This window comes from Lissotriton vulgaris, chromosome 6 (assembly GCF_964263255.1).
Source record: "Lissotriton vulgaris chromosome 6, aLisVul1.2, whole genome shotgun sequence".
NCBI classification, from domain to species: Eukaryota; Metazoa; Chordata; class Amphibia; order Caudata; family Salamandridae; genus Lissotriton; species Lissotriton vulgaris.
The window spans coordinates 1,726,170,064-1,726,183,506 of record NC_141694.1 but is presented as its reverse complement, the minus strand read 5'-3'; the positions used below and the strand labels follow the sequence as shown (position 1 = coordinate 1,726,183,506).

The 13,443-nt window shown below is 47.1% G+C and overlaps 1 protein-coding gene across 1 annotated transcript in view; it reads left to right on the top strand.

Moving 5' to 3' along the window:
* Positions 1–4,473: 4,473 nt before the first annotated feature.
* The window catches only part of AIDA (axin interactor, dorsalization associated), a 164,912-nt gene continuing 155,942 nt past the window's right edge, over positions 4,474–13,443 (top strand). Inside the window, exon 1 of the mRNA XM_086927942.1 lies at positions 4,474–4,822. Coding sequence (XP_086784068.1) covers positions 4,716–4,822 — 107 coding nt within the window. The 5' untranslated portion in view covers positions 4,474–4,715. The remainder of the gene's footprint in view (positions 4,823–13,443) is intronic.

Below are 13,443 nucleotides of genomic sequence, written 5' to 3'. Positions count from 1 at the left end.
GATTATAAACTTGGAGAGGTTTATACATGGGCCGAAGTCTACGCTCAAAAAAGACGCAACAAACCATATACCTCACAGACAGAAACTTCCTCATCGGACAGCGATAACAGTCAAAGAACAAGAAGAACCAGACCTACAACCACAGAGTCTGATACAATCATGGCACAACAGCCAACAACCAGTCAACAGATAGACCCAAGTCCTTTTTTAGAACAGGGCCAGGCACAAAAAGGAGACCCCGGAGAGGACAAAACAAAAGAAAAAGAAACAAGGAAGGATCCACCCACCACGAGAAGCACAACGGGAACCATCAAGGACAAGCAGACCAAGAAAACGCAGAACAACTAGTCATTAACATCAGTGACTACACGCTCACAGAACATGAAACTCAGCTTTTACAAAAGGGAACATCATTTGTACCGACGACCAACTCTAACACCTTGGAACTGGAAGTCAGTTTCTTTAAACTCATGCGCAAACTTCGACTACGCCACTTTTTTGACAATGTGCTACCACCCAATCCCAAAACAGAACCGGACCAACTACAGGGACTGAGACCACATAGTACATTTCAATCACCAGTCAGCCATAAAACATTGGATCTATTTGAAAACAGGGTTAAACAAGACCTACAGAAAATCAAATGTACGGACAAAAAAACTAAGAACATCACACAGAAGGATTTAAGCACGTTGAGAAAAATATCTACCAATGAAATGATCACATGTGTAAAAGCAGACAAGGGCGGCGCCCTCATAATCATGAATTCGAACATGTATGAATCCAAAGTGATGGAACACATAAGTGACACGACAACATATATGAAACTTGATAATAATCCTACCATGGAATATATGAAAACTCTAAAGAACATACTGGATAAAGCACATGACATGGGAATAATCAACGAAAGAACCAAGAATTTTCTTACCAAATCTAACCCCAAGAGCCCTACTCTACGAATGGTCCCCAAGATCCACAAAAACTTAAGGGACCCCCCCATGAGACCCATAGTCTCCACGTGTGGGAGCCTCCACGAACCCGTAGGGCAACTATTGGATAAATATCTCCAACCAATGGTGCAAACAATGAGGACATACACTAAGGATACTACACATTTCATTTCGAAATTGAGGAATCTGAAGCCAGATACAAATGATGAACTGATCCTATGTACAGCCGATGTACGTTCATTGTACACGTCTATACCCCACTCCCTAGGGATCGAAGCGATTGAACAGTCTTTACTTAAATCGGAGATGGAAACAACCTTCCAGATGTTCTTGATGGAACTCATGTTATTCACGCTGTACCAAAGTTATTTTAAACATCATGATACATGGTATCAACAACTTGTGGGAATGGCGATGGGCAATTCAGCGGCTCCCGCGTATGCGAATATTTTTATGCAACAAGTTGAAGAAAACCACATACTCAACAATAAACAATGGACGGATCACCTATTACTTTTCACAAGATACATTGACGATATCTTCATCGTCTGGAAAAGCACACAAGAAGAACTGCAACACCGATTGATGGAATTTAACCAAATTGATGACAGAATACAATTGACGTGGGAAATCTCCAAAGATTATGTTAACTTCTTGGATGTTAGAGTATCTATCAAGGGTCAAGCGTTCGAAACCGACCTATACACCAAACCCACTGACAAGAACAACATGTTACACTATAGCAGTTTCCACGAATCCAACCTAAAAACGCACCTACCATTCTCACAAATGGCAAGAGCAAAACGGATCACATCAAACCCAGACAATGCCACTGAACGCATCAATGAAATTGCAACCAAATTTCGAAACAGAGGTTACCCGGAAACCATCATCAAAGACTCTGTACAGAGGATCAATAACCTAGAGAGACACAAACTTCTACAATCAAGCCCCAAAAAAGAACAGACACGCATTGTGGTCGTCTCTAAATTTTCAACTGTTACCAAAAAGTTCAAAAGGATCATTTATCAACACTGGTCGCTATTGAACCTGGAGCCTGACTTCAATGAGATTTTCCAGGAACCTCCATTATTTGCGTTCACAAGATCACGTAATCTGGGTGAACTGGTACAACACAAACCAAACATAATTGTCAACTACTCAGGTACTAAACCATGTTTCAATTGCGGAAATTGCAACAGCATCATCCGTGGTAACTCAATCAACCACCCAATGAAGGGCCATAAAATAAAACTTCAGGTCAACGCCACATGTGACACTAGCAATGTTATCTATGCCTTAAAATGCCCATGTGGAAAACTATATATCGGCAAGACTGAAAGAAAAATCAAAACTAGACTCACAGAACACAAATCTAACATCCGTTTGAAGAACACCAAATCCACACTGGCAGTTCATTTCCACGAAGAGAAACATAACATTTCCCAACTAAAATTCATCATACTGGAAACAATTGACAAACAGGAAGGTAGAGACAACACCAAATTTCTCCTTCAAAGAGAGAATACATGGATCCAAAGACTGTCCTCACAGAAGCCATTTGGGCTTAATGAAAGAATTGAACTCTCTTGTTATCTTTAAATGTTGCTTATGGACTGAGCTAGTAACTCCTGCGAGATTTAAGGACCACTTACCCTTAATTTTTTGATCCTATTGTTTACCATTTATTATTTTTTAATTTTTATTTTAAACCTTTTTGAATCCATGTTGGATGATAATGCACAGGATTGGCTCATTAGATTACAACATTCCCCTATATACTTGGCGCACTATGGACTTTTTCCATTTCACCATCTCCGTACTAACTACCGACCCACAACGGGTTTTTCGAGTTTACCTTAGTTCACGCTAATACCACACCGTCTCTTCAACAACATAGCACACTACCGACCCGCACCGGGTTTTAGAATTAACCCTAGCTCACGTCAATACCACACCGTCTCTTTAACAACACAGTACACTCCCACTCTCTTCCGTATTACACACGTGACCACGCCCTTCTTAAGACATGAAAACCGGCCGCTGGCGTTTCCGCTGGGACCGGCATTCACGAACTGAGGAATCAACTAACAACACACAGGTTAGTCCGACCTCGTAGCATTCGGCAATCACATTCTCGCGGTTAAACTCTGGCCAACTACTTAACCAATGACTAACACACTTCTCCGAATATTTTATTCACAGAACCATGCGTACCTGAGTAACGCGATACACGTAAGATAGGCTTCGCCGATTTCAATTGTTATACCTTGTACACGGGATCATTCAGGTTACTATAAGGTGAACCCTTTAAATGCCATCACTATTTTTTTAGCGCCATTACCCACCTTGATTGAGGGGTTGAATTCTCAAGCATGTGTTTATTAATGTCGAACATGTACTTAGTTAGAGATATTATTTATGAAATTTATGTTTCTGATTACAGTGTCCTTTCCCTGATGAAGGGGTGTAAAATAACCCCGAAATGCATTGGATGTATATAAGGATTGTATCGCATGGTGAAAATACAGAATGTTAAGGATTTAAACCAAAGAAACTCATGAATAAATCGTGAATTGAAAACATCACCTAAAGTCTTCGAAACCTCTGTGACTCATAGAGGGACTACAGTGTGCGTACGAGGATGGGATTAGTGGCCCACTGACCCCACAACCTTAGACTGTTACGCTGGATGTCGAGGGACGCCTGACATCACTCGTAAAGCACCTAAAACCAACAGAAAACCTTCACTCACAAATTGTTGTGCGCCAGCCCTACCCACATTCCAATTTTGCTGTTTCTGTCATTGCATCCAGATATATTATTATTATTATTATTCTTTGTATAGCGCCTGGTTACCAATAGGCATCCCAGCGCTCACCAGAGAATAACACTACCAGAATAATGCAGGGGTTAAGCAGAGAACAAAAAAGTTTTTAAAAGTTTTAAAATATATGATACAAGTAACATCATACCTACAGCAAGTCAGGACTATTGGCTTTGTCAATGGCTGTTAGTTGCATAAGATAAATAAGCAGCAACTGTGGCTTGTATATAATATTGAAAAAGCTTCCACATAAATTGCACACACAATTTACATTTTATGCACTGGCAGTAATGTTCAGTTAATCCATAGATTTCGTCCGTGCTTGTCGACCGACTATTGTGATAACTTATTTTATCTTGCGTGGATACAACGGGGTTTCCAATAAAGATGAGCAAACTGTCGACAATGCTGTTTCCAAAAGTTGTCATGGAAAACAGTCATTCTAAACATGTTAAAAAAAAAACTCGGAAGAAGGTTTGCAGACCAACTCTCCTTGGTGAGCCTACATGAGCTCCCCGGCCAGCCTGAGAGAAAATTGTTGAGACAACGCCCTCGGCATATTTCACAGCTGAAGACTCGCACCGAGGTGTGTTTCAGCTTGGAATGACACTGTGTTCCAGAAGGAGGCTTGACACGCATGACGTAATGCAAACCTCGGAACGCATACAGCATAAACTGTGCAGGCTAGGGGGCGGGATTTCCGGTTGGCGCTGGTTGGCCCCATGGAGCATGTTTGGCTGGCGGTGCTAAGGATGGGCTGGGTCGGCTGCTGGGCGGCGGCAGCAGCATCGCTTGTTGTTGGGGGGACCGGCGGCGTCGCGGCGCTGCCTCTGTCTCCTATGAGCCCGGGCGGCAGGAATAGCGGAGGGCTGTCCTGCTAGAGCCATGCCGAGTTGAGGGGGCTGTCCCATGGTACCTGTCCCCCCTTCCCAGCCATGGCAGAGGTGCAGAAGATGTTGCAAAGGTGGCACGCCAGCTTCAGCAAAGCCACCGACTTTGACTCCTGGGGACAACTGGTGGAGGCAGTGGATGAGTACCACATGTGAGTTCCCTCTTTGATTCAGCGCACACCTGACCCATTTGTGCAATGCCACACCCTCATGTCAAACATGGGAGGGCGCAGCTGTCAGTCATACCTTTAAATGGTCTGTACCTCGCCTTTTTAAGTCCATTCCTCCTTGACCTGTATGTTATGTCTTTCACTGTAGCGTTATTTTTCCCTGTGCATAGATTTTGTTACACAATAACTCAGTGTGTCCCTCTCCCACTGTTTTGTAACTTAATCGCCCTCGTTCCAACCAACACTTGTTCTGAAGTAGGGTAAACACTTTTCATAGATGACGTGCCGTTTGAAATATGTCGCGTGGATGCACACCACAGAGTGTATGATACTGTTCGCATAGTTGTGCTTTTTCATGATGCTGTTAAACTAATGTGAATATATAGCGGTTCATACCTCACGTTTTCATTTCTAGGCGCTATAAATAACAGGTCTTGCAAGTACAGAACGCGAGAAAATCATAGGAATAAGCAAGTCCACGTTGTTGAGCAGTATGATTATATTTGCTTATTGTACCCAATGAGAAATTGAGGTAGAACAGAAATGAGACTATAGTCACTTGTTGCCAATAGCGCCGAGGCTGTTCTGCCTGCTCTGTAGTCTGTCTGTTGGGGAAGCCCTGAGTCTTTCTGCTGCCTGCACTCTGGGATCATGGCCTGCTTTTCAAAGCAGAATGTGTTTTTTTTTCTTCTTCTGGATTTCTTTTGGAATGACTTCTCGATGAGTTGTTTTTGAATGAGGCTCTGCTTTCAGTTTCAGGACTGGTGTTCGCTGCTCTTGTGGTGCCCACACCCCCTGCTGTCTTTGGGTGGAGTCGCAATGCAGGATGTGAGCAGGTCGTAGAGTCAGACCTCGAGCATTCAAACATCGGTTGCTGCCAGACCCTGGGGCCTGCGGTGCACACGGGTGCAGCATTTAGCTCCCGGGATGCAGTAGACTAGTAGAGGGACGTTTTACATTATGAAAAATTAAATATTATTTTGCTTCTCTTGGCTCCTCTTACGAACAGTGAAACAAACTCGGCAGTGAATTTAAGACTGTCCACTGGTTTAGGAAACATAAATAAAAGTTGCTTGTGTGGTGTCCAATGTTGCCTTTGTGGTCATAAACAGAGACTCCTTACCGTCTAACTACACCCTTCGTCCTGTGACGTCACCAGCAGTTATGAGGGTGTTTCAAGTCAGAAGGAACATGGCTTTCAAATGTTTAATATCCATTACTTTATATGGCCAGGTACTATCGGCTACCGAGTGACTGCACTTCCTAAATAAAAAAAAAAAAAACAAGAGAACCAGCACTGATGTAGTAATAGTTTATATATTTTTATATAAAGTTTTAATGGTGTATTGGCACTTTTAAGAAGAAACCAGCTAGATAGTGAGTACTTAAAATATATTTCTAAATAAAGCACTTCATGTCACTTGAAAAAGTGCCTCCTCCATTTTTCAATTTTTCATAACTTGCAGAATGTACCTCCTTGTGCATTGAACTATATATCTAATGTAGGGAAAGGTATAACCAGGAGGCTAATTTCAGATCTTCTACTATGGAATGCTTTGCGTCATGAAGTCTTGCACGTAGGGGACCTTTGTAAGGTCAAGAGCCAGAATAGCACCTTCACGGTGGCAAGAAAGTCACTGTTTAAAAAAGGCATTTTCCGCAGTATATTGAAATGCATAATGAAAAAAAGAATCCTCGTAATACACTGACTGCTCATTTGTTTTAGGACAACACTCAATGGAAAGCTCATAGATGAAGTTATTGTGGCGTTGGGTGTCAATGCTCTCGTGTTCGATGGCAGCAGGTTATGGCATATCGAAATCATGTGTTGTGCACTTGTTGATGGTTGGTTTGTGTGCATAATGATGGTGTGGTGGATCCTGGATTTGGGTAATGTTTGAAGCATATCCTCCTTACGGCTGCCTGCAAATCAATTCTAACGAATTGGAAAAACACAGCCGCTACCTCCTTCAGTCCTTGGCTAAACTGGATCTCCTTCCTGAGAGGGGCAGATAACATCTCATTACACAACTCCCCATGGATTAAGCGCAACACATCTATATGGAACTCCATGGATAACTATTTCGCCACTATAAAACTACAGCGACTCTCTCCTGTCTATCCCCTATACTTTTATTCACCTTTCCTCTAGCACATGGGTACAAGTATGAGATATTTAAAACTGTTAGCAACACCTTTCAAAACCCTGGCCTGAACCCTTTGACTGAATGGAACATATGGTCTGGATTGCACCTACACCTAAACTCGTTAAGATCTCTTGGATTTTACACAGTGTACATGTGATTATCTCCATACCTACTAGTGCCCCCCTTTCATCTTACTCATTTTACTTTATTTCTATCTCTTATTTTTAGGTCTCGCCTGTCGATGCGCATGCGCATCGAGCAAGGCGAGAGTATTGGCACTTATCCGCTCTTTATCCACACTGCAAGGAATCGTGGCGATTCCTTGCAGTGCACGAGAAATTTAAGCTCAATGCGCATGCGCATTGAGCTTAAATGCGCGTGCACATGCCCCCAGCCGCCTACTCTCTCACACAGCCTCCCCCAGCTCCGCCCCCTCACTACTTGATTGCACGGCCGCTAGGCCGTGCCTCCCCTACTCTCCTCCCCCCTCCTCCTCTCCTCCCCTGCCTGCCTGCCGCTAGGCCGTGCCTCCCCTACTCTCCTCCCCCCTCCTCCTCCTACTCTCCTCCCCTGCCTGCCTGCCGTGTCGCACCTCTCCCCTCTCCGCCCCCTCCCCTGCCCGCCCCCTCCCCTGCCCGCCGTGTTACGGTGAAAGGCTTGTTTCCGTTTGTCTCTCTCCTTTCAGTAAAAACCTTTACTAGCATAAACACTCTGCCAAAGCCTTCTTTCAAAATATCGTGCTGTAAGTAAATGCTGAATTGTTACCTTGTTTATCCACTTGAAGTGTGCTAAAAGGTATTTGATCACTTCTAAAAAAGAACAGTAAACAAATGTAATCTAGTTTAGGAAGAAAATAGCTTTGCAAAAATTCTAAAAGAACTTGATGTGCTCAACGCGCCCCATTACTCGGGCATCCTGAATACCACGTGACGTCTGGTTTTGGAATTGTCATTTTGACACCAAAAAGCTGGCGATGTCTGTTCGAGGCCTCAATTATCCACTGTCGGCCATGGTTTAATTGCCTATTGTGCGGTGCAGAAATTAATACACTTTAGAGACAAAGAGATGTAAATGACTGCAGTGTACAACAAGCAGGCATCAAGTGCTGGCATGATCCGGCTACCAGTTCTCCGACAGTTTTTATTTCCCCTTGTTGACCTGACCAGCTGCCTCCAGTCTGAAATGGTACTCACACATATCTCTTTGCGATTTAGAACTTTATTTTCGGAGCACGACTTTGATTTGTTTCGGGTCGTTGATATCCATAATAAGTGTTGATATGAAAGTATTTCCAAATATGTTCCAATTGAAACTTGGAAAAATCTTTACATTTTTAAAGACCGAATTCTACAGATGTCTGGCTCCCTTCATGGGATTAAAGTACCGCAAACTCAAATATGTTGAATCTGAGCTGCTTAATGTTGCATAGAAGGTAAAACATTAAAACGTGCAAAACACTTTATACCAGACACACCTGAGTAGTTTTTTCCACTGAGATTGCTGATTTCCCTGGTCAATTCGTGTTCAGTTGTTCATATCATGTGCCCTGTTGTCTGATTCTGTAGCCATCAACATAACCTACCACTTAACAATATACTAGTCTGTTACAACCTAGCTTGCTGCTTGCTATTATGATTTCATGAGACCTGTGTACAGTATGAAATGCAACCCCTCACCCTCAACCCCTCACTCTCAACCCCTCACTCTCACTCACCCTCAACCCCTCACCCTCACTCACCCTCAACCCCTCACCCCCTCACCCTCACTCACTCACCCTCACCCTCACTCACCCTCACCGTCACTCACCCTCACTCACCCTCACCCTCACTCACCCTCACTCATCCTCACCCTCACTCATCCTCACCCTCACTCACCCTCACTCACCCTCACTCACCCTCACTCACCCTCACTCACCCTCACTCACCCTCACTCACCCTCACCCTCACTCACCCTCACTCACCCTCACTCACCCTCACTCACCCTCACTCACCCTCACTCACCCTCACTCACCCTCACTCACCCTCACTCACCCTCACTCACCCTCACTCACCCTCACTCACCCTCACCCTCACTCACCCTCACTCACCCTCACTCACCCTCACTCACCCTCACCCTCACTCACCCTCACCCTCACTCACCCTCACCCTCACCCACCCTCACCCTCACTCACCCTCACCCTCACTCACCCTCACTCACCCTCACCCTCACTCACCCTCACTCACCCTCACTCACTCACCCTCAACCCCTCACCCTCACTCACCCTCCACCCCTCACCCACCCTCAACCTCAACCTCACCCTCACTCACCCTCACTCACCCTCACTCACCCTCACCGTCACTCACCCTCACTCACCCTCACCATCACTCACCCTCACTCATCCTCACCCTCACTCACCCTCACTCATCCTCACCCTCACTCACCCTCACCCTCACTCACCCTCACCCTCACTCACCCTCACTCACCCTCACCCTCACTCACCCTCACTCACCCTCACTCACTCACCCTCACTCACTCACCCTCACTCACTCACCCTCACTCACTCACCCTCAACCCCTCACCCTCACTCACCCTCACTCACCCTCAACCCCTTACCCTCACTCACCCTCACTCACCCTCAACCCCTTACCCTCACTCACCCTCACTCACTCACCCTCAACCCCTCACCCTCACTCACCCTCAACCCCTCACCCTCACTCACCCTCAACCCCTCACCCTCACTCATCCTCAATCCCTCACCCACCCTCAACCCCTCACCCTCACTCACCCTCAATCCCTCACCCTCACTCACCCTCAACCCCTCACCCTCACTCACCCTCAACCCCTCAGCATCACCCTCACTCACCCTCACTCACCCTCAACCCCTCACCTACCCTCACCCTCAACCCCTCATCCTCACCCTCACTCACCCTCACTCACCCTCAACCCCTCATCCTCACCCTCACTCACCCTCAACACCTCACTCACCCTCAACCCCTCACCCTCACTCACCCTCAACCCCTCACCCTCACTCACCCTCAACCCCTCACCCTCACTCACCCTCACCCACCCTCACTCACCCTCAACCCCTCACCCTCACTCACCCTCACTCACCCTCAACCCCTCACCCACCCTCAACCCCTCACCCTAACTCACACTCACCCTCACTCACCCTCACTCACCCTCAACCCCTCACCCTCACACAGTGCAATAGGTCTCGGAGCATTTGAGTTAGAGCTTTTAGAAATGTTTATGGCTTTTTTTTAAATTCTTTAGCATTGGCTACAGGAAACAAAAATGCTAAAGATTTACAAAAAAACCCATAAACAATTCTAAAAGCACTAACTCTAATGCTGCGAGTCCTATTGCATTTCCAATGCTTGTTACTCCATGCTACACGTCTTTGGGTTTATCGAATCTCCATTTGTTTTCCTCTTATTTATCATCTGTCTCATGGACTTTGTTTGTAAAGCTAGACCCTCGGGTCTCAATCAATCCTCCAGGAATGTAAGCATTTGTTCTTTATATTTTAAACTGGACCCTTTTTTATTCTATGATTGTATCTTTCTCTCTGTTAGTTTGTTTACAAACATTTTCTCAATAAAATGTTCCTGAAATAAAAAAATAAAGTGTGCTGACAGAAACAGAGCATGTGAGGGGATTACAAATTAAAAGTAGTCGGTTAGATGGGTATTTAGAACAAGGATAATCCCAGTCGAGTAAGTGGTTGACACCTCTGTTCTCATAGCTATGTATCCAAATAAGTATTGGGAAAGCCAGTAGGTCTCACCTTAATATGTGCAACTTCTAACCTATTGACTGTGCCAGTGCTTGTTGGTAATATTTTAAATACACCCTTGATGGCTTGGGCGGTTTAGTATGGGCAGGTAAGTGCACCTACAAGGGATTTAGTTCAGAACAATTATTTTTAAATATGGGGTAAGTTCCATGTAAGTAACTTACTGTCAACTTAGGCAGTTGCCTCACTTGAGCATTCTGTTTGCCTGCGGGGCCCACAAAATGAAATGGTGAAAGTTAGAGCTGGGACTGATGGATGCACTACCCTTTATTAGGTCTCGCTGGCGTTGCAGCGCGAAGCGCTGCCGCCAACAAGACTTATAGTCGCCGTGTTTGCCTCCAAGGGAGACAGACCTGGAGACAGACCTGTGCACAATCAGATTCTAGAATGGGCACGAGCTGATTCAGGTCTGTGTGAACGCGCTTCACAGTGGAACAGCTTGTGCGCGTTAATTAATGCGCAGCACGTACACTTGTAAACTTGGGGATTTGTAGAGCGCAGTTGTTGCCCGTGGGCGTCCAAGCGCTAGGAAAATCGTGAACCTACAGAGAGCAGGGAAGGGGAGAAAAGATAGCGGATTAGCAGGCAGATGTGAAAAGATGGGTCTTCAGTTGCTTGCGGAACATAGTAAGGTTCTGGGTGGCTCTAAGAGGAAGTGGTAGAGCATTCCAGGCCTTAGCTGCGTTGTACATGAACGTCCTTCCGCCGGTTCTAGATCTCTTTATTCTTGGGACTACTGCCAAGAGGGTCTGGCTGGAACGGAGACTCCGATTTGGGGTGTAATGAGTGATCAGGTCACGGGTAATGATGGGTCCCATGTCCCAGAAGGCTTGGTGGGCTATACATAGCGCCTTGAACAGAACCCTCTGCCGGACCGGTAACCAGTGGAGGCTTGTTAGCCCGGTCCTAACTGAGTGTCTGTGTGGGATTTTAAGTAGAAGGCGAGCTGCGCTGTTCTGTACAGTTTGCAGCCTTCGAAGGGTATATTCAGGTGCACCCAGGTAAAGTGTGTTGTTAAAATCAAGCCGGGAGTGGATGAGTCCTTGAATGGCAGCCTGTTTGGCTTCCAGGGGGAGGATGGGAAAGATTTTGTTTAGTACTCTCAGAATGGCAAAACACGTGGCTGAGAGTTTAGTAGCTTGGGTGTTGAAGGAAAGTGAGCTGTCCAGCCATACCCCAAGGCTTTTGATGGTATTTTTTGGGGTTGGCGGCGGTCCTAGGCTTGGGGGCCATAGGGAAGGGGGAAGTGCCGGCTCTGAAGGTCCTAGGAGCATTAGCTCAGTTTTTTCTCCGTTCAAAAACGTCAGGCGCTGCAAGGCTGCTGGAGCACTCAACTATAATTAATGCGCAGTTGAGTGCTCCAGCAGCGTAGGGCGCCTCTCGGCATGCTCCGTAGGGGGCCGCAAGTGAGAATTAGGCCAGTCTCTGGGGCGGAGGTGAACAAACTTTCAAAGGCGGCAGCTACCAGCCCCATTGTCTCCAGGAACCACCGGCACCCTAGACCCAACGAGGCAGGACGTCTGGTGTGCGTGCACGGCCCGGCGTTGTATGTCTAGTTCGGGAGGTGGCAGGGAGGGCGCAGGCACTCCAGGGCCCCTCCGAGCTCCGAGAACGTTATCAGTATATCTGCAGCGGCGCGCCCCACACCGCCGAGGAGCCCAGGTTTCCGCCGCCAGCAGCTCGTCCCACCCCTCACCTTCCTCAGCAAGGATAATGTTGTCCGCCTCCAGCTTCCGATCACCAGAGACTCTCACCACCAGGTTCTGTGCAGTCGCGCCCACCGCTCCGGGTTTCAGGCCAATTTCTCCACTGCCGCCGCCCAAGCCGCACCACCTGGCCTGGTTGCCTCGTGCGCAGCAGCGGACTCGCTTAGATGTTGAGGCCGCCCCAGACCGCTCCTCAGCTCCACACACCCCCTGGTTCCTCATGTTTCACTACTGTTCCTATTGTGAAGCGCTCTGACACCTTCGGGTAAAGTCCGCGCTATATAAAAACAAATACAATAAATACATAAAACGCTCTTGTTTCTCCTTTAAAAACGCTCTACAAGGACTAAAAGGACCAAGCCCTCTAAGTTTTCCTCTCTGCTCGGCGTCCTCCCGCCCCCTCTCTGTCGAGGAGCCTTCCTCTCGGGCTCTCCTCTTCCCCGCGGCCGCCTCGCTCTCTCGCCCGGCGTGGAATCGCTTCTATGCTAACCTTGCCCCCCACAGGCCCCCGTACAGCCCTCGTCTTTCCCGTGCCCCTCGCCACGTACAGCCAGCCCCTCCGGCTCCCCCTGCCACTCCGCCCCCCGGTGGGAACCTTCCTGCGCGGCCTCTGTTTCCCCAGGAAGCAGTCGAGGTGGCACCAGAGCAGTGAGCGCAGCCTCTGAGGGGCCGAGAGGCTACACACTGAGCAGCAAATGGTCCAGGGACCAGGGCGGTGGGGTCTCCAGGCCCGGAGAGCGAGGGCAGGGACAGACAGACACAGACACAAGAGGAGGGGTGCAGTGTTCCAAGGCGCTGGTGCTGATAAGAACCCAGGCAGGATGACAGATCTTTTAAGGTGATCGTTTTTAAGGGGGCGGGGGGATGATGACTCCCTGGCCTCTATTCCCAGTGATTTGCCCCCACAAGCGGAAGAGGAGGATGTACCCGTCCCGGAGGAAGGCAACTCTGCACTACCAGGAGCCCGCAAGGTGA